Source organism: Cavia porcellus, unplaced genomic scaffold (genome assembly GCF_034190915.1).
Source record: "Cavia porcellus strain 051 isolate PalLab524CR breed Dunkin Hartley unplaced genomic scaffold, mCavPor4.1 scaffold_43, whole genome shotgun sequence".
Lineage (NCBI taxonomy): Eukaryota > Metazoa > Chordata > Mammalia > Rodentia > Caviidae > Cavia > Cavia porcellus.
This window is the reverse complement of record NW_026947526.1, coordinates 1373311-1396475: the sequence shown is the minus strand read 5'-3', so window position 1 is coordinate 1396475 and position 23165 is coordinate 1373311. Positions and strand designations below refer to the sequence as shown.

At 39.7% G+C, this 23165-nt stretch overlaps 1 protein-coding gene across 1 annotated transcript in view; it reads left to right on the top strand.

Annotated features, from left to right (window-relative positions):
• The window catches only part of LOC134474916 (zinc finger protein 20-like), a 148476-nt gene extending 127083 nt beyond the window's left edge, over window positions 1–21393 (top strand). The window contains exons 9-10 of the mRNA XM_063244002.1: window positions 13517–13611; window positions 14495–21393. Of these exons, the coding sequence (XP_063100072.1) occupies window positions 13517–13601 (85 nt within the window). The 3' untranslated portion in view covers window positions 13602–13611; window positions 14495–21393. The remainder of the gene's footprint in view (window positions 1–13516; window positions 13612–14494) is intronic.
• The last annotated feature ends 1772 nt before the right edge of the window (window positions 21394–23165 follow it).

Sequence of the window (23165 nt, the reverse complement as noted above, 5' to 3'; positions counted from 1 at the left end):
TTTATTTTTATTGTGAGCTAATCTGTGTCCTCAGAAATAGCAAGTTAAAAAACTAGCAAAATATGTGTGTTTTTAGACTTTTCCATCCAAATGATCCTTTCCCTTGAGGATGAGGTGCACAATTTCTACATTAAGAGATTCCTCAAATTTTATTTTGACTGTCTTTTCTGGACTTATGTTAGTTTCATTTCATTATCACTAAGGAGCATGGAGCTGTTCCCAGAATGCCCATAATAATTTTCCTTGAAGGATATGAAATGTTTCATGTTATAACACTCATGTGTACAGGAAAGAAGGATTCATAGCAAGTTTTACTCTCACATGCCTATGAATGATCATTTCATTCTTAGATGTTTTCATCAGCCACACACTGTAGTGCTCCGTACTCTGACTTCCATTGAGGAGGGACAACAGGTGGTGAGGGCAAGGGTAGGCTTTGCAAGGCCATAGACATCACCACCCAGTGCTGATGAAGGACACGGGGCATCCCTCCTGGGTAATTTGTCTCCTAGTCACTGTTTTCATTTCCTGTTCTCCCATCCCAAGTGGACCATGGGCTTTGTGTCCCTGCTGGGTAGTTTGCCTTTCCTAGAGGTGATGGCACTGAGCCTGTTCTCGATTCTCTTGGTTGGTCTCCTTCAAGCAGCGTCTCTGTGCTGGGCTCTCCACATACTGTTGTTTAGTAGTGGTGGAGCCACCACACACTCTCATGGGGCGGAACTTGCGAACTGCAACTTGTTCATGCATCTGTCACCCTTCTACTGATCCCATTTGTGCTGTTTCCGGGTTGGCCCTGGAAAGCCAGCTGCCACAGCCATTCGTATACACAGTATTGATTGGACATAGGCTTTTATTTCAAAGAATAAGTACTTAGATGTGAAATTACCAGATTATATGTCTTGTGTATGATTAGCTAATAAACTGTTAAGGTACACTTGCAATCATTTTTAAAAATCAGAGTTAGGTTACTGAGGATTGAACTTATGCTCAGGTTTGCCAGTTGCGCACTTATACCGCTGAACTAAACCTTCAACCCTGTTTTCTTATTTTGTTTTGCTTTGTTTTGTTGTGATTTTTATGCTATAATATGTTATATTATGTTATGTTATGTTATGTTATGTTATGTTATGTTATGTTATGTTACAGTATGTTTAGTGTTGGTGAGGATTTGAGTCTCCTTCAGTGAATTTTCAGTGCTTTCTGATTTCATTTTGTATAACTCACTTGATAAACTATGACATATCACATAATCCTGGGTAATTTAATTTTGGAAAAAATTTAAAAAGTAAACGAGAGCCAGGTTTGGTGGTAAACATCTGTAACGTCAGAAGTTACAAGGCTGAGGCAGCAAGATTGCTGTGATTTGAGGTCAGCCCGGGCGACAATGTGAGTTCAATGAAAGCCTAAACTTCATAGCAAAATCCTGTCTCAAAAATAAATAAACAAATCAAAATAAAAGACACATTTAAAAGGTTTAAAAAGACGCAAAAGTCAACTATATTTCAACAAATCAAATCTTGGTGAATTTTTCTTACATATGTACTTTAGTCAGCACACTGAGCATTAAGTTTACCATGAGGTAGACATTGATCTCCTGCCAATACATTGAACTGTTTTTGACCTTTTAACTGGGATGAATGTAGATATGCTACTGAATACACACTCTTAGGATTTGGAGAGTGTAGTATAAAGAGAATTTGATGGTACTATTTATTTTTGTACTAACTTTATATATGGAAGTAGGGTTTGAACAAAGGATTACTGTTTTTTGGAAAGACTTTAATCTTTTTAAGGAAACAAGAGACAACGTTGATAACCATTGTCAATAACCTTGTACTCTGTTCTACATCATGTGCTATGTCTATCCTTGGTTTTGACTGACAGCTTTGTTTTGCCATACTTGACTTTATTCTCTACCCCCCCAAAAAAAGTAATAAGAACTAAGGAGTAATAAAATCCAAAATGTGTAAATTTTGTTGTAAAAAAGAGAGGGAGGAAAAAAAAAGAGCTCTAACGGATATAACAGCAAGTGTGTTTAGGGGTGTTAAACAGCTGACTATATTAATGTTTTTGGATCATTGAACACAGCTGTTTGCAGTCTCTCTGTTTGAAAGTCTACTTTATATTCTTTGATACTGTGATTTGAGCAACTATCTCCAAGATGATATTATGTAATCTATTAACAGGTGATTTCTTACTGTTATGTTTTTTTTTGTAGTTCTGTATTATGTGTAACCTTACACTGCTTTGTTTTGTTTTGTGTTTTTCTCTTTTTCCTCTTAAATAAAAAAAAGACTTTTTTTCTTATTTTAATGTAACTCAAGTACATATTAATAAGGACCACATAAAAGATGCTTTTGTTAAGTCTATAAAAGGATAGAATACAGAAGAATAATGAGAGAATAACATTGAGTACTGTATTGTGCACAATGATTTCTTAATGACCTATATTTTCATACATTTGTAAAATTTGTTAATCTTTTTACAAATTTTAAAGCATGATCTCACTAAGATTGTGAGTTTCCCAGGCCAGGCCTACACCTTTCCTTATTGAATCTCCCTCCCTCTCCCAGAGTGCTAGGATTACAGGTATTATCTTGAGTTGGTAGTCAGCAGTAATTTTGTGCATTCATAGAATGAAATATTTGGCTTTGATCTTTAGACACTTTGCAGAGAGAGTGGATCTAGTTAAGCCATCTACCAACTTCCTAACTGGCAGTTTTTTCAAAGTAAGTAGGATTGAAAATCGCATTAACACTGTTTGTAGATTCTCTGTTTTGTAACTGTGGTCATCATGCGCTTCAGAATATCACTGCAAATGCCTTCTGCACTGGGACTGAGGGTTGGTGTCCTTGAAGCACATTCTTTTTTTTTTTTAATCCCTCATGGATTTTGATGATTTTTTGAAGTCAATCCACAAGAAAAGTGTGAAAGCTAATGCCACTTGGGGACACTGCCCTCCAGAAGGCCAGGACAGTGTAAAATATTATTTTTTCCAACGTTGGACTTTCCAAGTTGTTTTGTTTTGCATTCAGTCTCTATGGATTGAATACTGAGGTTGGCACTTACCTCCACAGCCTTCCTCATTTACAATTATTTTTATTTTCATCCAGGTTCTGGATAAGTGGCTGCATTGCTGAGCCTGTCCTTAAATTTGTGATGTTGCTGCCTCAGCCTTCCAGACTGCTGGCATTACAAGCCACATCTCCAGACCTGGTTTCATCATAGTGTTGTTAAAAACTCATTGGCTGACCATGGAATGTTGAAAATGCCTGCAATGCCTGCACTCAGGAGGCTGAGGCAGCAGGATTCCTGGGAGGTCCAGACAAGCCTGCAACACACTCTGAGTTCAGCTTAGGCCAGAGCTACACAGGAAGAACTTGACCAAAAACTGAAAAAGAAAAAGAAAGATAACTAAAGAAATGTAAAATGAAGGAAAGTGGAGGGAAAAGGGGAGGGGAGGGAAGGTAAGGAAAAAAGAGAAACAAAACAAAATTCCTGGTGACTGTATGAGTTTATCTCTACTGTGCTGGCCTTTTTAATCTGTGGTCCAGTTCTTGCAGTATAGGACCCTTTTGACTGCTGTCACTTTATTATATACCAGAAAACTATGTTTGTTGTTGCCTCTAACTTTAATATTTTTTCCATGGCTATAGGATGTTTCTCTGTGCATTTTCATTTTGTTTTTTTCTATTTCTAGGAAAATGGCACTGATATTTTGACAGGAATGGCATTTAAACCCCTGGTTGCTCTGGGTAGCAGGTACATTATAGCAACATGAATTCTTCCCATCCACCATCACAGTCTGTCTTTTCTTCTCTTAGGGCCACTTCACTCATTGCTTCAATTTCTACAATTTTCCAAGAACATGTGAGTTTGGTTTAAATTTTACGTAACTATTCATTCTTTTGGATGAATTATGAAATGAATTGTTTTCCTTGTATTTGGGGCTGCAGTTTGTTTGAAGCACATAGATATGAATTGATTATGACATGTGGATTTTGTACCTTGAAACTGAAGTTATTTGTCAATTTGTTCTAAAAGTTTTTCAGTGGAAATTTAAGTTTCTTATATGCAACATTGTGTCCTCAGGAAACAGAGATACCTCTTAAGTCTTCCTTTCTGATTTGGTAAACATTTGGGTTCTTATTGTTGACTAAATAATAGCACTAGGACTTCAAGTAGTGTGTTGAAAGAGTCCAAAGCCTGGTCTTGTTCCTGACCTGAGAAGCCAATCTTGCAGCTTGTCAGCCTCTGTGCATGATGTCAGTGATGGGCTTGTCATGTCTGTTCTTTGCTGTGCTGAGATTCATTCCTCCTACACATGGTGTGTGAATGGTTCTTATTATGAAAGGATGGTGAACTTTTGAATTTCTCAAAGTGATTTTTCCAAATCTCTTGAGGGGTTAGCTGTGCCTCATGCTATGAATGTGGCAAGTGACTCTGAATGATTTGTGCAAGTGGAACCATTCTAGCACCACCGAGGGTGAACCCAGTGTTTATTGTGGTGGCTTGTGCAGATAGAAACACCTTGAAATTGTCACCCAGTAGCAGCATCAAGCAGGGAACAGAGCTGCTGAACCTCCACATTTTGGGGATGGAATCATCTGTTGGGTTTTGCCTTGGGATTACTGAGGTGGCTCAGTAAATCTAGGTTGCTGTAGTGCAGTGCCAAAGGGAAGTCATGTCCATGTGTCATTTATTTGGAGTTATTCTTTTGCAATTGTGAAATCTGCATGCATGAGGTTTCACACCTCTGCCATTGCAGACTCACCCACAGGCATTATTTCCATGACTTGTAAAGGGTCAGTTTATTTACACAATATGCAGAATGGTGTTCTCATCCTTGTTTTTCTCAGACTTGTACATTTTCCATCATTTCTTCAAAGGAAGCTAAATGATTTAATTAGAGAAAACTTCAAGTGTGTTGCCATGCTTCTGTGTGATGTCCTTGCTGACAAACCTGAAAAGGAAGTGAGGTGGACCAGCTGGGGGTTCAGCTCCAGATGGATACTCTACTCAGCTGTGTCAGTCATGGCTGCCTCTCACCTGATTGGCCACTCTATCATCCAAATGCCCTTGCTTGGTGTTGTCCCTGGTCTTGGGAAGAATTGGTTTGCAGTGTAGACTCCCAGCGTACTGGTTAGCACATGAAAAACCTTGCTGTGCTATGAGTTTTTCACCCCTAGACCTGCAGCTCTATGGCCCTGGCCAGAGTTCCCTCCAACAATCATGCACGGCATTCTCCAAACAGCTCTCCTGTGCATGCTCTACGTGAAGGCTAGGGAGCGTCCCAGTTCCTTCCTGCTTCAAACAGTACTGTGAATCAATCCCTTGAAAATAAATCTTGAAAATTTGTGTAGCATTCCTTGTTGGAGAAACCTCTTTTCTTAGTCCTGTGAGGTCTAAGGATGGCTCCATACATAGCTGTGATGGGAGCTGTGGGACAGCACTCTTCTCTGCCCCCAATGTTCTCTCCAGTGCTGTTCAGATCCTGCCTTAAAATGTGCCATTGGATGGGGACACAGAACATCTCAGTGATTTGTGCCTGCGTGAATCAACTTTGGGAGGCTGAATGTTTTCTGCACCTGTTGGCCACAGGTGGTGATTTCCTTTTGAATTACAAGACTTTCTCACTTCTCTCACAAAATGGACTGGTGAGACCTCTTTTACTAGGGTAATTGAAACCCCAGGAAGATGAAGCACTTTCATCACCAATCACAGCACTAAACAATGAACCAACCACAGATGCTAGGTTTAGCTGCCTCTGTGACTTCATGAGACTTTGATGGGAATACCCAGATACAAACCATATCACCTTCTAAAATTCTCTGAAGGTACCCATGCTCTGGACTAGAAGATAATTCCTTGACTTAGTCCAGGGTTTATCTTATTTTATTTTATTAATTTATTTTTTAAGGCTCTCACTATGTAGTTCAGGCTGGCCTTCAATTCACTATGTAAATTAGGCTGACCTAGAACTTGCAACAATCCTCCTGCCTCAGCTTCCTAAGTGCCAGGATTACATGCATGTACCATCACACCCAGCTATTGCTTGTTAAGCTGTATTTATTGATTTACTTGAGACTACTCAATTTAGTTATCTCTGTTATACTTCAGTATACAAAAATGCTAATAAATGTAATGAAATTCAAGCCCAATGTAAACAACTTAGCAACTTAGCAAGGCCCTCTCTGGGAATAAATTATGATAAAAGGACCAAGGCACTGGATTCAATCTTCAGCACTGCAAAAATTAAATCTATAAATAAACAAAATTGCTTGTTAGTATATCTATAAATAAATAAAGCTTCTGTGGGTAGTCAGATGAGAAGTGTTTTAAAAGCAATTTTATTTCATTATAATTGACATACAATGAACTTACAGGTTTAAACTACAAAATTGGATGAATCTTGACATGGGCCAGGGATATAGCTCAGTGGCAAAGTACTCCCTGACAAACACAGGGTCCTGAATTTGGTTCCTGGTACCAAAAGTAAACAGAACTAAAACTAAAAACAAAAATCCTCTAGGAATCTGGTCATACATGAGCCCCTTGAAAATTGTCACCAAAGTGGTGATGTATATGTCACCTTCACATTTTCATTTTGGTACTTTATAATTGCTTCCTTCCTGCATAAGCAATGTGTCTGCTTTTTGTCTCTGGGAGACACTTTGTATTTTCTAGAGGTGACAGGTCTGTAACCACACAGGATGCAGGATGTTTTTTTGTTTGTTTGTTTGTTTCTTTGTTTTGGGAGGAGCTGGTAGGGTTTATTCAATCCTCATAACCATGTTAGGTTTCCCAAGTGCTGCTCCTTGTCAGTGGCTGACCCATCACATCCCACTGTGTGGATGAACCACAGATCCTCATGTGTCCATCAGCTGAGGCCCCTGTGTGGTGTTTCTAATTTTGATCTCAAAATAAAGTTGCTGTAGTCCTTCTTGTGTTTGTATAACTGTAGCACTGATTTCCAAGGGGAAGATACTTAGTGTAAAGTTGAATATTTCAGGTCTTGCATGTTTAAGTGAGAAATTGCTTAACTGTCTTTCAAGTAGTTGTTCAAAGCAGAGTAAAGATTTCTGTCTCTTCCCGTGAGTATTTTTAAACCCTGTTCTTTTTTTAACTCTTGTTCATTTATTTTTCAGTCATTTTCAGTTCATTTTATAAAATTTACCTAAGGTAAGTTTATTTCTATAACATAAAATTCAGCATTTTTGACTTTGTATAGAATTTTAAAGTTGGAAAAAGCCCCAAATACTGTATATATGCACATATGTAAATCACCTATAATTTTAACATCACAAAACTTCTGCTGTGTGATGTTTAACTTCATTGTCAACTTGATGGGCTTGAGAGCTGTCCAACTGATTAGTAAAGTGCACTTCTGGGCTCATCTGTATGGGTCATGGAGGAATGACGCTAGCTAATCCATCTGGTCTCTGGCTCCTTCCTCCCTGGCACTGTCCCTCTACTCTGCTTCCTAGCCACCATGGATTGCTTAGAGCACTATACAAGAATGTAAATATGAGATAACAAACTGTAAGAATTATACAACAAAAACAGTGGTTCTCTGCTCTGCTCCACACTGACTACCACTCTTGCTGATGTCTTGAACATGTACATTCTCTGATGTTGGGACCTCATCCAAAAAATCTTCCTTGAGTTCCCAAAGCAAGCCAACAAGTGCTCCCACAGTGCCCATGAACAGCCCATGTAACCTTCAGCCAATTCTTCTGCATTTCCAAGGAGAACATGGCCCTTTTGTGTTCTCCCCATGACTCTGCAGATGGCCATTCTAATCCTACTTCATAAATCCATTATGTGTCTCACACACAGACACACACACACACACACACACACACACACACACACATTAAATCTGATCCTCTAGTGAACCCCGACACAAACTGCCTCTAGCTATCTGTGCAACCTCCCATGCACAATTTCATGCCTCACTCATGTGAAAAATCCAAAACAGAACTGTAACAGTGCTGTGCCAAGTATAGGTTAGTTAACAGAGGTGTTGGTATGAGGCCTACTGGGTTAAAATTCTGTCCACTCGTTTGTCATTGGAAAGGGTATTAAATATTGGTGTCTCGGCTCACACAGCTATGAAAATGAAGATAATTCCTAACTCCTACTCTTGGAAGAATTAACATATGTAAAGCACCTCAGAGAGGCCCTAGCCTTACATCTGTATGTGTTACATATGCTTGTTAGTATATTAACATGTAAACATATTTTTAAGTTATGAAGACATCAGACGATGGTTACCAAAAGCACTCATTTCTCTGTAATAAAAGAAGGGCAACAGCGCAAATAACAATTGCATCTGAGCACTTGCTGTATGTTAGGAACCATGGGAAGACTCTGCAAGGTTTTCATTGGATCTTCACAACAGTGCCAAGAGAGGAGTATTGCCATTCATCACAGTTTGTTTTTTTAATGGAAATAAACACACAATATTTCAAAGCAAAATAATAGGGGAATAACAATAGTGGAAATTGAGGCTCCCAGAAGAGAAGCAGTTTACTTAAGGTGTCAGGCCCGGAAAGATTTGAATCCAGACATCTATAAATTACAAGCCTCAGACTCAGTCCACTCCTCTGCTTCCTCTCACAGTAGGCCTGGGGCTGAGTCTCCCAGAAGCTCAACCTGCAGCCACACCCAGCGTCAGAGAAACCCTAACCCCCACTGCCACGCCCACTGCCTCATTCTTACTTCCTGCAGGGCTCTGCACCTCCTGGGTCCCAGCTTCTGGCCCGCCACTCACTTCGCTTGGCCCCACCCCCTGGCCGCCAGCGAAGATTACACTCCACCCGGCCCAACCTGGGCGGCCAGCGCGCAGGGATGTTCCCTAGCCACTGGCCTCCACATCCCACTCAGTCCCGCCCTGCCCCGGCCTCACTTCACAGTGGATGCACGGAGTGGCCGTTTTGCTGCTAGCGACCCCTTCTGGAGACCTGAGCACTCTTCCTTCCTTTATTGGCCTAGGCTGTGGCTGGGCTGGGACTGGGGTCTGGGCCAGGTAGGCGGGCGGCAGCCGGTGTTGAATGGTGGCGCTGCCCGGTGGCCCCAACTTTAGCGGCACAGTTTCCCTTGGTCGGGGTTTCGGGGAGGCGGTGGGCACGGCACTGGGGCGACCTAGCCTCAGGTCTTCAGGGCCCTCTCTTCTTTCCTCCCTCCTCTCTGTCGGGGTCCACATGGCCAGGCCTGGCACATGGCCCGGGATCCTTGGCCCCCCCAGGTGCTGTTGGGAGCCCAGCCCTGGTGTGGGACCTGTGGCAGGGCGGCTCAGGGTCTCACATGGCCTGTGCTGTCACTGAGCCTGGCTATGCTGAGCCGCGGACATTTACCCCTTTCAAAAGGTGAATTTCATTCCATTCAAAGCTCCTGCAGAGACAGAGGACTGAGAAGTTACAGTAAGAAAGCAGTTATTATTCTACCTGCACATACTTTGTCTCCAGTCCATTCCACTGATAAGGGCTTTCTGCTTGTTTTAATATTGGCTCCTCTTGGGTGTTTAAGCTTTGTGAGGAGTCTGGATGTGGCATGGGGCTTTGAGGAATGAGGAAGTGTGATCAACAATTTAAAAATTTAAATCCACAAATAAAAATAATTCACCCACATTGTTGAACCTGCTGCAGAATACCCATCTTGCCCGTAATCAGCTGTCTCTAACCATACTACTCATTTCTGCTCACATCATTTATGTATTTGCGTAGAGTTGAATATTTATATTATATGCATAGGTAGAGTTTTACTTAGTTATCCTGTTACTGACCATGTACACAAGTCTAGTTCCTCTTAGAAAAACTGCGTTGAGCATATATCTTTTTTTCTTGGGTAAATTCCAGACATTGGAAATAGTAAATCAAAGTTCTGTGTTCTTTCCCTGGCACTTGATATGAATTGCTTCGTAGACAAGACATGTTAACAGTAGATACCTTGCAAAATTTAGGTATTTGCCCAATTATCTGGAGAAATTTGGAGTTCAGCAAGGTGTGGAGCCATTTTCTGTACCAGCTGAGAGGCCACATAACTTACTGTTGGATTTTATTTTTAACTGATGTACCATGTTCATCCTTTTGTTTTTATTGACTCAATTCTGTTTTATTTCATTTGGTTTTATCCTCTTTACAATAAAAAAAAACACTTTCTTGCAAGGCATGGTGGTGCATGGCTGTAATCTCAGCACACGAGAGGGTTAGACATGAGGATCACAGGGAGTTCAAGGCTAGCCTGAAATACTTGTTGAGTCAAGGTCAGCCTGCAGTACATACCAATACCTTCTCTCAAAGGAAAATAAAAGAAACAAAAAAACACTTTTTTTCCTCTTTTTTATTTTAATGTAGCACAGGTAAATATTAATAAAGTATGAAAACACTTTTATAAATAGATTAAATTTTTTCATAACAGAATAGTGGTTAATGCACTGTGTTCAGTGATCACAGCAATTTCTGTATGAGCTATATGCCCATGCACTTTAAAAATGTGTTGTTGCTTTTTTTTTAAGTTTTGAGACAGTCTCTAAATAATTTACTGACCTTTCCAAGTTGGGTTTAAACTTGTGGTCCTCCTTCCTCACCCTCTCAGAGTGCTGGGAGTACAGGTATAGGATATCCTCCTTTGGTAATTCACAATAATTATGAATGTTTGTGGGGTAACATATCCTCTTGATCTATGGCTCCTTTGTAGAAAGAATCAATCTAGTTAATGTGCCTACCACCTTACTAACCTACAAATACTTTCACAGTGACTATAACTGCAAATCCCATTTTTTAGCAGTTTTGAAAGCTAGCCTTCTTATTTACTGTGGTCACCATGCAGTTTAATAATCATTGAAAATTTCTTCCCCATTGTTAATGAGACTTTGTATTCTTGGATGAAAATCCTCCTTTCCCCATCCCTCATTGAACTGATCATTCTTTAAAATCAAAGTGCCCAAGAAAGATGTGGAGGCTCAAGCTGCTTGGGGCACGCTGCTCTCCAGAAAGATCAGGTGATGGTGTTCAGCAGCGCTTCAGCTGGCTTCCATTTTTTTTTCCTTAACTCAATTCTGGGAATTGAATGCAGGCCCTTGCACTGAGCTACAGTAAATTCTGTTTTTAAATTTATTTTTTATTTTGAGTCAGGGTTTGCATAAGTAAGTACACTGATGAGATAACATTCTTGGGCATAGATTCTTACATGTCTGTGTGTGGACACACACTGATGTCAGAGACATTTCATTTTCAAAACCAAGATCCTCCATGCACACATTCTTCTCTCATCCTTGTATTATTTCATGATCAGTTTCCTTATCCTCTTTCCCTGTGGGCACAGAGAGACTGAGCTCAGCATCCCAGCAACTTTCCCTGGTTCTCGTGACCCACTCTGATGCCTTGAACTCACTATGGGAGTGTAGCAAGCCTCCCAGTTTCCTCCTGCTTTAAACAGTGCTGTGAACCACAGTCTTGAACAGAAAGCTTGAAAAGTTATGCGGATCTCTGTGTGGGTTAAATCTCTATTCTGAGCACTGCAAGGTCCGGGGACACCTGTGTAGAGCTGTGATGGGAGCTACTGGAAAGGGCTCTTCTCTGAACACCATGTTCTCCCCAGTGATGTTCAGCACTTGCCTTAAAACCTGCCATCAGATGGGGACACAGCACATGTCAGGGGTGTGTGCCTGCATGAATCAGCTTTGGGAAGCTCAGCGTTTTCTACATTTGTTTACATGTGGTGATTCTCTTTTGAATTACAAGAATTTTTCATCTCTCACAGAATGGACTCATGACACCACTTTGTCACTTCTAATAGAAAATATTTATCTGCCTGCTGCTTGCAAGCAAAGATTTCTTATTGTGGATTCTACATTATTCTTGTTTCTGTTTTTTTCAAATGTAAAGAATTAGATCTTTCTCTCTTCCTTGTACCACTGAAATCATGGGAAAGCTTTTCCAATATGAAAAGATGAGTAGATAAATAATAGTCTTCACATTTTACCTATACATTTTGGTCTACCTGGGATTTTCTCTTCTCTCGAAGAGCAATAGCAGCCAGTCTCCTCTAGGAATATTTGGCCAAACATAATCTGATGCATGAACATTAAAGACCCAGAGTATTAAATCACAGGGTGAAAAAGTCAGAGTGGGTGGGGAGTAGCAAGAGAGTACAAGGATATGGAAGGGTCCAAAACTGAGCAGAGTGCTGGAACTCAATGGATGTGTAAGGTGTACAAATTGGTGATGTGATGATGTGCTACTGAATTAAATATATTGAGATGCATGATATCTTAACTTTTAATTAAAATTACCTTAGAATTTGATGTTGAGAATATAGACATAGAAGTAAAAATCAAAACTGAAAGAAATACAGGGGAGAGGTTACAAGGGGATGGGAAGGTAAAAGCAGGTGTTTTGCAGGACTTGGCCCTAAGTGGAGTTCAAGACATCTATCATGGAATGAGTAAAAGTGCCAGTTAGGGAATTCCTTAAGACAGGGTGTCTGACCTTAGTTTTCACTTTGATCCCAGAGCTGGTGAGGTCATTGGAGGTGCAGATGTCCAAAGCTCTGCAGTTGGGACTTGAGGTTAGTCAGGTACCAGCCCTACATCAGCAGAAGTAGAACAATCACCAACTATTCTTGCTCCTTGCAGGCCCTAGAACCTCCAAGTGCCTGTCACAGACAACTCTGTGCACAAATCCACCCCAGCACATTTCCCATTCAGCTTTGACCAACTCATTTCTGCATGCCTCAGGTTTGCAGGAGGTCCCAAGACTGGCAGTCTTTCTCCTTGTCAAGTGTCTCATGCACTCCTCAGAGGTCCACAGGCCAAAGCCAAAATCTTCTGAAGGCAGTGCTCAGGTTCAGTGAGCTCAGGCTTGTCCAATTCCGCTGGGACATCTTGTAGAATTGGACACCAGCCTCCTGCTCCAATTGCAGAGAGTCCAGCCCAGCCTTCTCTCTGCCTTGAATGGTACAGTGCTGTCCCAGGAAGCCTTCCCCTGCTGATAGCAGTCCCTAAAAGTGCTGTGACCACCTGTACTCCATTCTTTACGAAAGCATGAAATCCATCTTCCTTTCCCACCCTCGTGGTTGTGTCTCTGTGAGAAAGAGAATGGTGTCTACAGTGTTACTCTACTTGAGCTTACTCTACAGGTTTGCTGCAATGTAAATATCTGTGAAGTGAGTAGTCAGAGGGAGTGTGTTCTGCCTGCCATCCCTTCCTCTTCAGTTCATATAGTGATGCATCATTCCATTATGTGTGCCTTCTGGGGACACCTCTTCCCCTATTATGTGTTCACATATACAGAGTCCAGGAAGTTAGGAACATTCACAGTAATGTGGATAGTACCTGATCTGTTCTTTAGAGGGAGTTGTGTCCTGGATAACATGGAATCACAAGAGAACAGTGGCTACATTTGCTCTGGTCATTGCATCAGGGTCACAGCCTACTAAATTGGTGGTTAAAGGCACTCACCAGCTCCTTTTATGATGTCTGTGTGAACCTGTGTCCTATGTTATCCCCCAGAGATTCCTGCTGTGGATACCTTGGAAGCCTGTGGAATGACTCTCCGGTGTCCTTCACAATGAAGAGAACAGCTTCACCCAAGTGACAGATCCATGGTAGGAGGCAAGGCTTCCCCAAGGCTAAGAAAAACCAGCAGTGCTGACAGGGTCACAGTTCTGAGGAGAAAGATCTGGGTTTAGACCCAAATCCTCCTCCTGATTTCCTACATAAACCTAGACAAGACACCATGCCTCAGGTCTTTCACAGAGTGTCCTCATGCACTATAAAGGTCATCCTGGCATCTACTTCCTAGGGACATTATCACCAGTCTGAGATGACAGTTTGGCTGGTGGCTGGTGTCTTGTGTACATAGTGTACAGAATTAGACGTTAAATCCAGTAACGGGTGCAATGAATGTGGAACACAGTGCTGCCTGGTGGTAGAAATGACACTGACTTCCTGGATATATTCCTGGTGGCATTGTGAGGGGGCAGAAGTTCTTCAATTCAATCATCTTTATGTTCCCTAAGCATCACAATCTCTGCTATGTACTGGTGTTATGGCCTTGAGTCAGGACCTCACACAGGCTATGCAAGCACTATGGATGGATTTGCACCCCCAAATCTTCTGGCATTGCTTCTACATTCACAACTGTTTGAATTAGCACTCCCATGACCTGACTCCTACTCAATAGCTGAATGCTGACCTTCTCATGCCAAAAGCTGAGTAGCCCATTCCCTACATTATGGGCCTCACGTAGTGAATTATTATTATTATTATTAGAGTTGTTATTTTGCATTAGCAGTGCTGAAATTAAGCCCAGGGCCTCATGTATGGTAAGCAAGTACTCTACGCTGAGCTCTCTCACCAGCTTCTGACTTACTCTTAACTAACTGAATATGGCAGATATCATGTGATGTGAATACTAAGGTTCACGCATTAAAATAACTGTTATGCATCTTCTGTTCTTTCCCTCTTGTGTTCTCTCTTGTATTTCAGTACTCATTTTTCTCCATCTCTGGATCTCTGGCTGTGGGGAAGCTACCGCTGTCTCTGAAGATTGCAAGAGGAGAGGCTGATGAGCTTTGAGTGAGAAAAGGGGAAACACTCCAAAAGGAATCAGGCTTTTGCCTTGGATCCTGCCTGTAAGCAAGAGGCAGAGCCTGAGAGAAAATTTTGCCCTAGTGCCATCTCCCCTTAGTCTGTCTTCACAGAGATATGATGGTAGCAGACCCAGCAAAGCCTCCTGGATTCCTGATACACAGCAACTCTGAGAGAACAGAGTTTATCTCTTATATGAACTGACCTGTCTTCTATCACACGTGTCTTGTCATATTTTGAAAATGTATGTAATGACTGGACAGAATTTAACCTCTCTGCCTTCTTTCACCAATCATAGTCATTAAAGATTATGTACAGTGAGATTTCTGTACAGTATTTTCTTATGGATTTTCTTTAGTAGGTTCTCACTTCATGGTTTGCTGTGATTTGTTTATTCATTCAAATGTTATTGGATATTCACATTGCAGTTTTCAGTTGTTGGAAACAAAGTTGAAGTGAATATCTTATAAAATTCTCTTCATGACGTAGAGGATTGTACGCACAGAATCCTAAGATAGTCAGATGAGTTAATCTGAAATAAATGCCAAATGGTATCTGAAGTGAATGTACCCCAAGCAAGACAGAAGAAATTTCCTTCGTGCACTTCCTCACCATTACCAGTGTGTTTTGATCAAAAATGAAAGTCTCCCTTGTGCTCTTCAAAAAATAAACAGGGTTTCTCTTGTGGGATGAATATTCACTTACCTGGTAATTGACAATGATAGGAGGCATGTAGAAACTGGAAAGGGTTCATGTGACTGCCTAGTGCATGTTGAAGGCCTTAGAAGTGATAGACTTGTGAGTCCACTCGAGGACTTGGAATCACAGCTGGCTCCTGTGATTCACACTGCAGGACCCAGGGAGTACAGGCTTCTCCTGAAGTTAAGGCCCCATGACTAGGACAGTTCTTGTGAGAGTTACTTTGTATTGCATGACAGGCCTATGACTTGACAGAAGATGGAGGTAGAGGAGCCCCTAGCCCAAGCAGGGGGACTGTTCCTCTCTGCCCATAATACATGTGTACAATCTAGACAGCTTTGGAAAATGGGAGTGGCCGAAAGAGTTAAAGCAAAACGTGAGTGAAACAGTCACACCATGGGTGTTATACCTATGGGAAAATGACAAAAAGAAAAGGCAAAATGCAATCTCAAACATCTCGTCCATCAGGAGCAAGAACAACCGACATTGAAATAGAGGACTTTAAAAGTCATGAATCAGAAACTTCAAAGATAGCAAATGAAGTAAAGAAACAAATCCATGAAGCTATAGAGGAAATCAAATTAGAAATAATGTCTCATGTAAAGAAATAACAGAAGTAACTACTGTAGTAAACAAGTTACTTAACATAGCAAGAGAAGAAATTGATAAAAACAAAAAATACAGGAGCATGGTAAATTGAAACTATGAATGAACAATGTAGAAAACAAGCAGAATCTACAAAACATATGCAAAGAGATATCCAAGCAACAAAAAAATATATTGAAAGCTGGCAATACCATTTAAATGAAGCTCAGGATAGAATTTCATAATTTGAAGACAGTATTGCAGGGAGTGATCATGAAAGTGTAGAACATATAAAAATAGCAAAGCATCATGAAATGACAATCCAGCAGCTTCAACATGATGCCAAGAGAAGCAATGTAAGACTAATAGACATCAGTGAAGATGCAGGAGTCAATGCAAATGACATAACTAAGCTGTTCACATAAATAACAACAGAAAAATTTCCAAACATGAGGAAAATTCTGATATACAAAAAAGTGAGACACACAAAGTCCAAAACAGTCACAACAAACATAGGTCTATGGTCAAACATATAATAATTAAGATCCCAGACATACAGCTTAAAAACAGAATACTAAAACTGTTAAAGACAAGACACAACCCACCTGTCCAGGAAAGACTATGATTACCATTAAGGCAAACTTTTCAGCACAAACCTTCAGGTTAAGATGAGCTTGGAGTGAACAATTTCAAGCCCTAACAGAAAACAACTTTCAACCTAGACTGATGTACCCAGAAAAAGTGTCTTTCAAATTTAATGGAGAAACAGGGTACTTCAATGACAAAGAACAAGTGAAGAAATTCATGCCCACCAAACCAACCCCAGAAGGATTACTGAAAGACATGCTAGATAGAAAGAAAAATGACCACAATCTCCAGAACAACAGAAAGAAATGACCAGGCTGGGCAAGAAATTGAATAAGGGAGAAAAGCAGGAAATCAACAACAAGAATACAACATGGCAAATCAAGTCAGTACATATCAGTGATATCCATAAAGGTAAATGGGCATAACTCACCTATAAAAAGAAATAGGTTGACAGAATGGATCAAGAAACAGGACCCCACAGTGTACTGTACAAACACATCTTACTCAAAATTCATAGATTAAAAGAGAAAGGATGGAAAACAGTTTTACATGAAACAGGAACCAAAAAAAAAAAAGCGGGGTAGCTATTCTGTTTGTAGAAAATGTGAACTTTAAACCTAAAATATTTAAAGGAGATAAAGAAGGCCACTAGATACATGTAAGTGAGAAAATGCAAGAGGAAGAATTACAAATATATATGCACCAAATACAGGAGCACCCAACTATACACACAAATACTAATGGATATGAAAAACCAAGTACAAATATATAATTTGCAGTAGGAGACTTTAACACACCACTGTTAGAGATAGATCAATGAGACAAAAAGTCAACAAAGAAATAACAGCACTGAATAATACCTGTGAGCAAATGGACTTGATGGATGTTTACAGAGTGTTCCACCCAACCACATCATAATTTATATTAGAATACATATTCTTCTTAGCTGTACATGGGACCTTCTCCAAAATAGATCATATATTAACCCACACAATGTGCTTAACTAAGTGCAAAAGGAACTAAATTATCCCATGCATAATATCAGAACATATCTCAGTAAAATTGGAAATCAATGGCAAAAAAGTGCAAAGCATTCATATACATGGAAATTAAATAACAACTTTCTGAATAACCAGTGTGTTACAGATGAAATTAAAGGGCAAACAATACAATACTTACAATACAGTGAAAACGCAGATACAACATAGTGTAACCTATGGAGCGTAATAAAGCAGTCCTCAGAGGGAAATATATAACAATAAATAGTCACATGAAGAAAATGGAATGAACACAAATAAATAACCTAATGCTACATGTCAAGTTTCTCGAAAAAGAGCAAGTCAAACCCAACACTGATAGAAGAGAGGAAATTTTAAAGATTAGAGCAGAAATTAATGCAATTGAAACTGAAAAAAAATGTTACAAAGAATTAAGGAATCAGTTGGGGTGTATTTGAGAGAATAAACATAATTGACAATCCCCTGGCCAGCCTTATCAAGAAAAAGAAAGAAAACTAAAATCCACCCAATAATGACTGAAAAGAGGGAAATTACTACAGATTCCATGGAAATTCAAAATTTCATGAATACCTACTCTGAAAATCTCTATTCACAGAGAGTTGAAAGCTCAGAGGAAATGGACAGATTTCTAACCTCATGAACTATCAAAGCTCAATAAAGAAGATAAAATAATTTTGAATAACCCAGCATCAGCTACTGAAATTAAAAACAATTCAAAAACTTACCAAAAGCCCAGGTTCTGATGAATTCATGGCTGAATTCCATACAAACTTTAGAGATCAAACTTCAATACTCCTTAAACTCTTCAATGAAATTGAAAGACAATCAGTCCTGCCTAACTTCATTCTTAGAAGCAAGTATCACTCTGATACCAAAATCAGAAAAAGACCCAACCAATAAGGAGAACTAAATGCCAGTCTCACTCATGAACATTCATGCAGAGATTCTCAATAATATATTAGTAAATAGAATGCAGCAAATCAGCAAGAAGATTATACATTATGACCAAGTGTGAATACGTCAATAAATGAAATACTCCACATTAACAGAGCCAAAACTAAAAATCACATGATCATCTCAAAAGAGGCAGAAAAAGCTGTTTATAGAGTCCAAAACCTGTGCATGATGAAAAGCCTACAGAAACTTGGAATAGATGGTATCTACCTCAATCTCATAAAGACCATTGATGGCAAACCTACGGCCAACGTTATACTAAATGGACAAAAATTGAAAGCCTTCACACTAAAATCAGGAAGAAGACACAGATGTCCACTATCACAACTCCTCTTCAATATAGTTCTGCAAGTATTATTCAGAGCAATGAGACAAAAGGGTGAAGTAAGAAGAATAAAAATAAGTTAAATTATCATTACTTGCAGATGACATGATATTTCACATAGAAGACCCCAAAAACTCCATTAGAAAACCACTAAAGGTAATAAACAAATTCAGCAGCCTAGCTGGATACAAAATGAATGCTCAAAAAAATCAATAGCATTCCTGTACCCAAACACCATGAGAGAGAAATTATGGAAATATCACCTTTCATAATAGCACCTAAAGTAATGAAATACTTAGTTATCAACCTAGCCAAGAATATAAAAGGGTTATGTGCTGAAAATTATACTACTCTAAAAAAAGAGATTGAGGAGGATATTAGAAAATTGAGGGATATTCCTTGATTGTGGTTAGGAACAACCAACACTGTGAAAATGGCGATACTCCCAAGACTGTTACACAGATTCAATTCAGTCCCAATCAAAATACCATTAACATACCTTGCAGATCAAAAGAAAATATTCCTACAATTCACCTGGAAACAGAAGAAACATTGAATAGCAAAGGCGTTTTTGAGTAACAAAGGCAAGACAGGAGGGGTCTCAACTCCTAACTTAAAACTATACTACAGAGTCACAGTAATAAAAATCAGCATAGTGCTGGCAGAGACCTGAGGATCAATGGAATAAATTAGAAGATGCAAACACTACCAGCAACTTTATATTTGACAAATGGGGTAAATATGTTCCCTAGAAGAAAGATAGCCTCCATAATAAATGGTATTGGAAAAATTGGCTTTCCATATTCTGAACACTGAAACTACATGCATGTTTATCACCATACACTAAACTAAAGTGTAAGTAGATCAAGGATCTAAATACTAAAAAAGAAACACTAAATCAACTAGAGAACAAGGTAGGTAGAAAACTTGGGGACATTGGGGTTGGCAGAGAATTTGTGAATAAAATGCAAACCACATAGGAAATACTTCAAAGAACCAACAACTGGGATCTCATATTATTAAAACATTTTTGCACTTCAAAAAAAATCAACAACTAAGTGAAAAGTAAACTCGCAAAATGGGAAAGAATTTTAGCAAACAGCCACTCAGACAAAGTACTTATATCCAGAACATATAAAGAACTGAAAAACACCAAGCCCCACAGATTCGAAGACCATCTCCACAAATGGGCATCAAATATAAACACACAGTTCTCAGACAAAGATATACAAATGGCAAATAAATATATGAAAAAATGTTCAACATTAATGATCATTTGAGAAATGCACATTAAGACAGCATTGAAATTTCCTCTCACTCCAGAAAGAATGGCTGCCATCAAGAAATCAACTGATAACAACTGTCGGTGAGACTGTGGGGAAAAGGAACATCAAGAATTACCCCTGTGTTCCTGGGGTAAATCCCACTTGGTCATGGTGTAAAATCTTGATGATTTGGTGGGAGTGTAGACTGGTGCAACCACTGTGGAAATCAGTATTGAGATTCCTTAAAAAACTAGGATTGAATGTTCCATTCAATCCAGTTATTCCTTTCCTGAGTGGTTTCACAGAAAAACTAATAATGTCATGTCACAGTCATATATGTGCACCCATGTTCATAGGAGCACAATATGTGATAGCTAAGACTTGAAAACAACCAAAATGGTCCTCAGCTGCAGAGTGGATGAAAAATGTATTTATATACATTTTTACTACACTTTGATATAGAAAAGGATGGTCTTGAGTTCTTTACAGGTAAATGGAGGCAACTTGAGAATATACTCATAAGTGAAATAAACAACATTCACAATAATAAACATCACATTTTGCATATGGTGTAAAACATATTAAAAAATGACAAAGTAATATGATCCAAAAAGTATAATAGATATTGTAAAGGAGAAAGGAAACTGCTCTTAAGGATATAATGATATGTATAGTGTGTAAGATAGATGTCCATATTACTAAATTTCTGTTAATCATTTATAAGAAAGGTTTTCACTGTAAATGTTTGAGTGTTTAGCCACTTTTTATGCTTTTTTGTCACTTTAACAATTATTTTTAAGATGACCATATGTAATGTATCAACTAGTGATTTTATGATGTTAATTTTTTTGAGATCTGTATGCTACCTTTTTTATTGTTTCCTTTAATAAAAACATTTTTAAAAGAAATGGATGTGGAGTTCTCTGCCCTCCAGGCCTTGCAACAATACCTGCACATGCAGTGGAGAGAATCCTTGGGATCCACTTCACTCTGGGTGGCCACAAGCTGGACTGCAGTGGGATTAGTGGTATTATGCTTTACCTTTATTGTGGTTGTGGTCTTTGTGTGCATGAGTCCACCCTATGGGTCACTTACAATAAGCATATTTTCCCTGATCTTTGAGGTGGTGGAATGTGGAAAACCACTTCCCATTGTTTCAACCCCAAAGGCTTTGAGGACCTGTATGGAACTGACCCAACTGAATAGCATATGCACAGCATGGACACAAGTCTATAAGCAGAACTTAGCATAGACTGCGATGGATGCGCTAAGGTTTGTGACAGTATGCAAGAATGTAATGCCTAATGATGAGTGATATTTCCAGCCTTGATAATAAAGATGCTTGTTTATTGTTGTTGCTAATGTTGGCTCTGTGTGGTTTCTTCTTCTTTTACCCACTAAAATATCCATTCTCCACCGTACCTCTGAGAAAATCTCATACCACAGACACAGGGAACTTTAATATCCCACAAAACTAAAGCCTCTGTCCCCTGTTCCAAGGCACACATAACATCCTAAAGCCCAAATGTCTTTTGGGGTACAGATTTAGAAAAGAGACCAAGTTTCATGCCTGCACCTTGAAGATCACTTCCTAAGCCCTGTGAAAAATATCTGCCTCAATTCCCTCCCTCCTCTGTATGCACAGAGCATTAAAGTTCTAAAATTTTCTTACCTTGACCTGGAATGCAGCTACCCAAGCAACAGATGTGCAGCCTTCAAGCAGACTGGTCATACAATGGGCTCAAATGAGTCAATCCACAGGCTGAAGGTCAAGGACAGTGTTATCTGTTGACCCCACTGTACACAGTGGAGTTACTTACCAGAATATCTTAGCCTCCCTTGATTCCTGAAGTCATGGGGACTCACTTTTCCTGTGGCTCATAGTGTGTTAAAACCAGGCACTGCATTAATGTGTGTTAGGGAGAACCCATGCCCATCACAACCCCTACTGAAATCAGCTCCTTAAGTACTCTGCAAGGCACCTATTCTTATCATGTCACATATAAAAATATGTTGATAAAATGTATGTTGAATGCCTTGCTAGCCATCTCCACCTAGCCCACTTGGCAGCAGCTCAGCCTTTGAACCTCCATTGGGCAGGCAGGGGAGGAATGTAGAGGAACACAAGAGGCTTTCTCTGCCAAGACAGAAAATAGAGAAGGACAAGGGGCACCTCCAGCTGAAAGTGTTACACCTACTTCTGAGCCTGTATCCTGAGGCTAGAGAGGAGACAGCTATTTTGATCACTTTGCTAGAAATCAGGAGTCTGAGCAGAGCTACAAAGGCTGGACTTGGGAGCCCAACTGAGGGCTCCTCCAGAAGATTTGCCTGCATTTTGTTTTCACTTTCTGTTCCATGACTTACTCATCACCAGCTGTTGGCAGTGTGGGTTCACATGTCTTCCTAAGTGAGCTGCTTCTGGGGATCTTGGGTAGTCAGCACACAGTGAGATCTCTATGTTTCTCTGTTAGGTTTTGCATAGAGTGAAGTATAAAAGTGCAGTTCCCATGACAGTAAGGTTGGCCCCAAAATTCCATTATTGAGGTCTTTGTTTGAGGACAGCTGATGCTTTGATCTTCATGTTTGCATGTGCATTAAGGACTCAATGCTGGCCAGGTAGAGTGTGTCCTTCCTGCATGAGGTTTTTCATCAGTTGTGCTTTTATTCCCACATATCAGAAGTGGATTTTCTTGCTGTGTGTTTTGCTTATAAATTATCATACTTTTTATTAGTACCTATTTACAGTGTGTACTGATTATGTTTTTGATAGGCCCATGGCACATGTGATGCATAGAATGGAATTTAGGACCTACCTTGTGCCCAGTGGTGCAGTCCACCAACTCGTGACTGTTCTCAATGTTGCAGACATTGAGAACCAAGCTCAGGACCAAGACATTGCCAGCACAAACACTGTTTGTCTGGATTGTTCTTTCTTTATGATCATTACAGTGGGTATGTTGCAATATTTAGAAGCTTAGTCCAGCCCTAACCCTAACTCTAACCAGAAACCTAAATCTAACTAACCCTTAAAAGTCACTACCAGCATTTTCTGGACAAAGAAAACTTGATGGCATTGATGTGGGAAATGTAACATAAGTTAATTATGAGGACGTAAGACCACTGGTGGCTGGGGT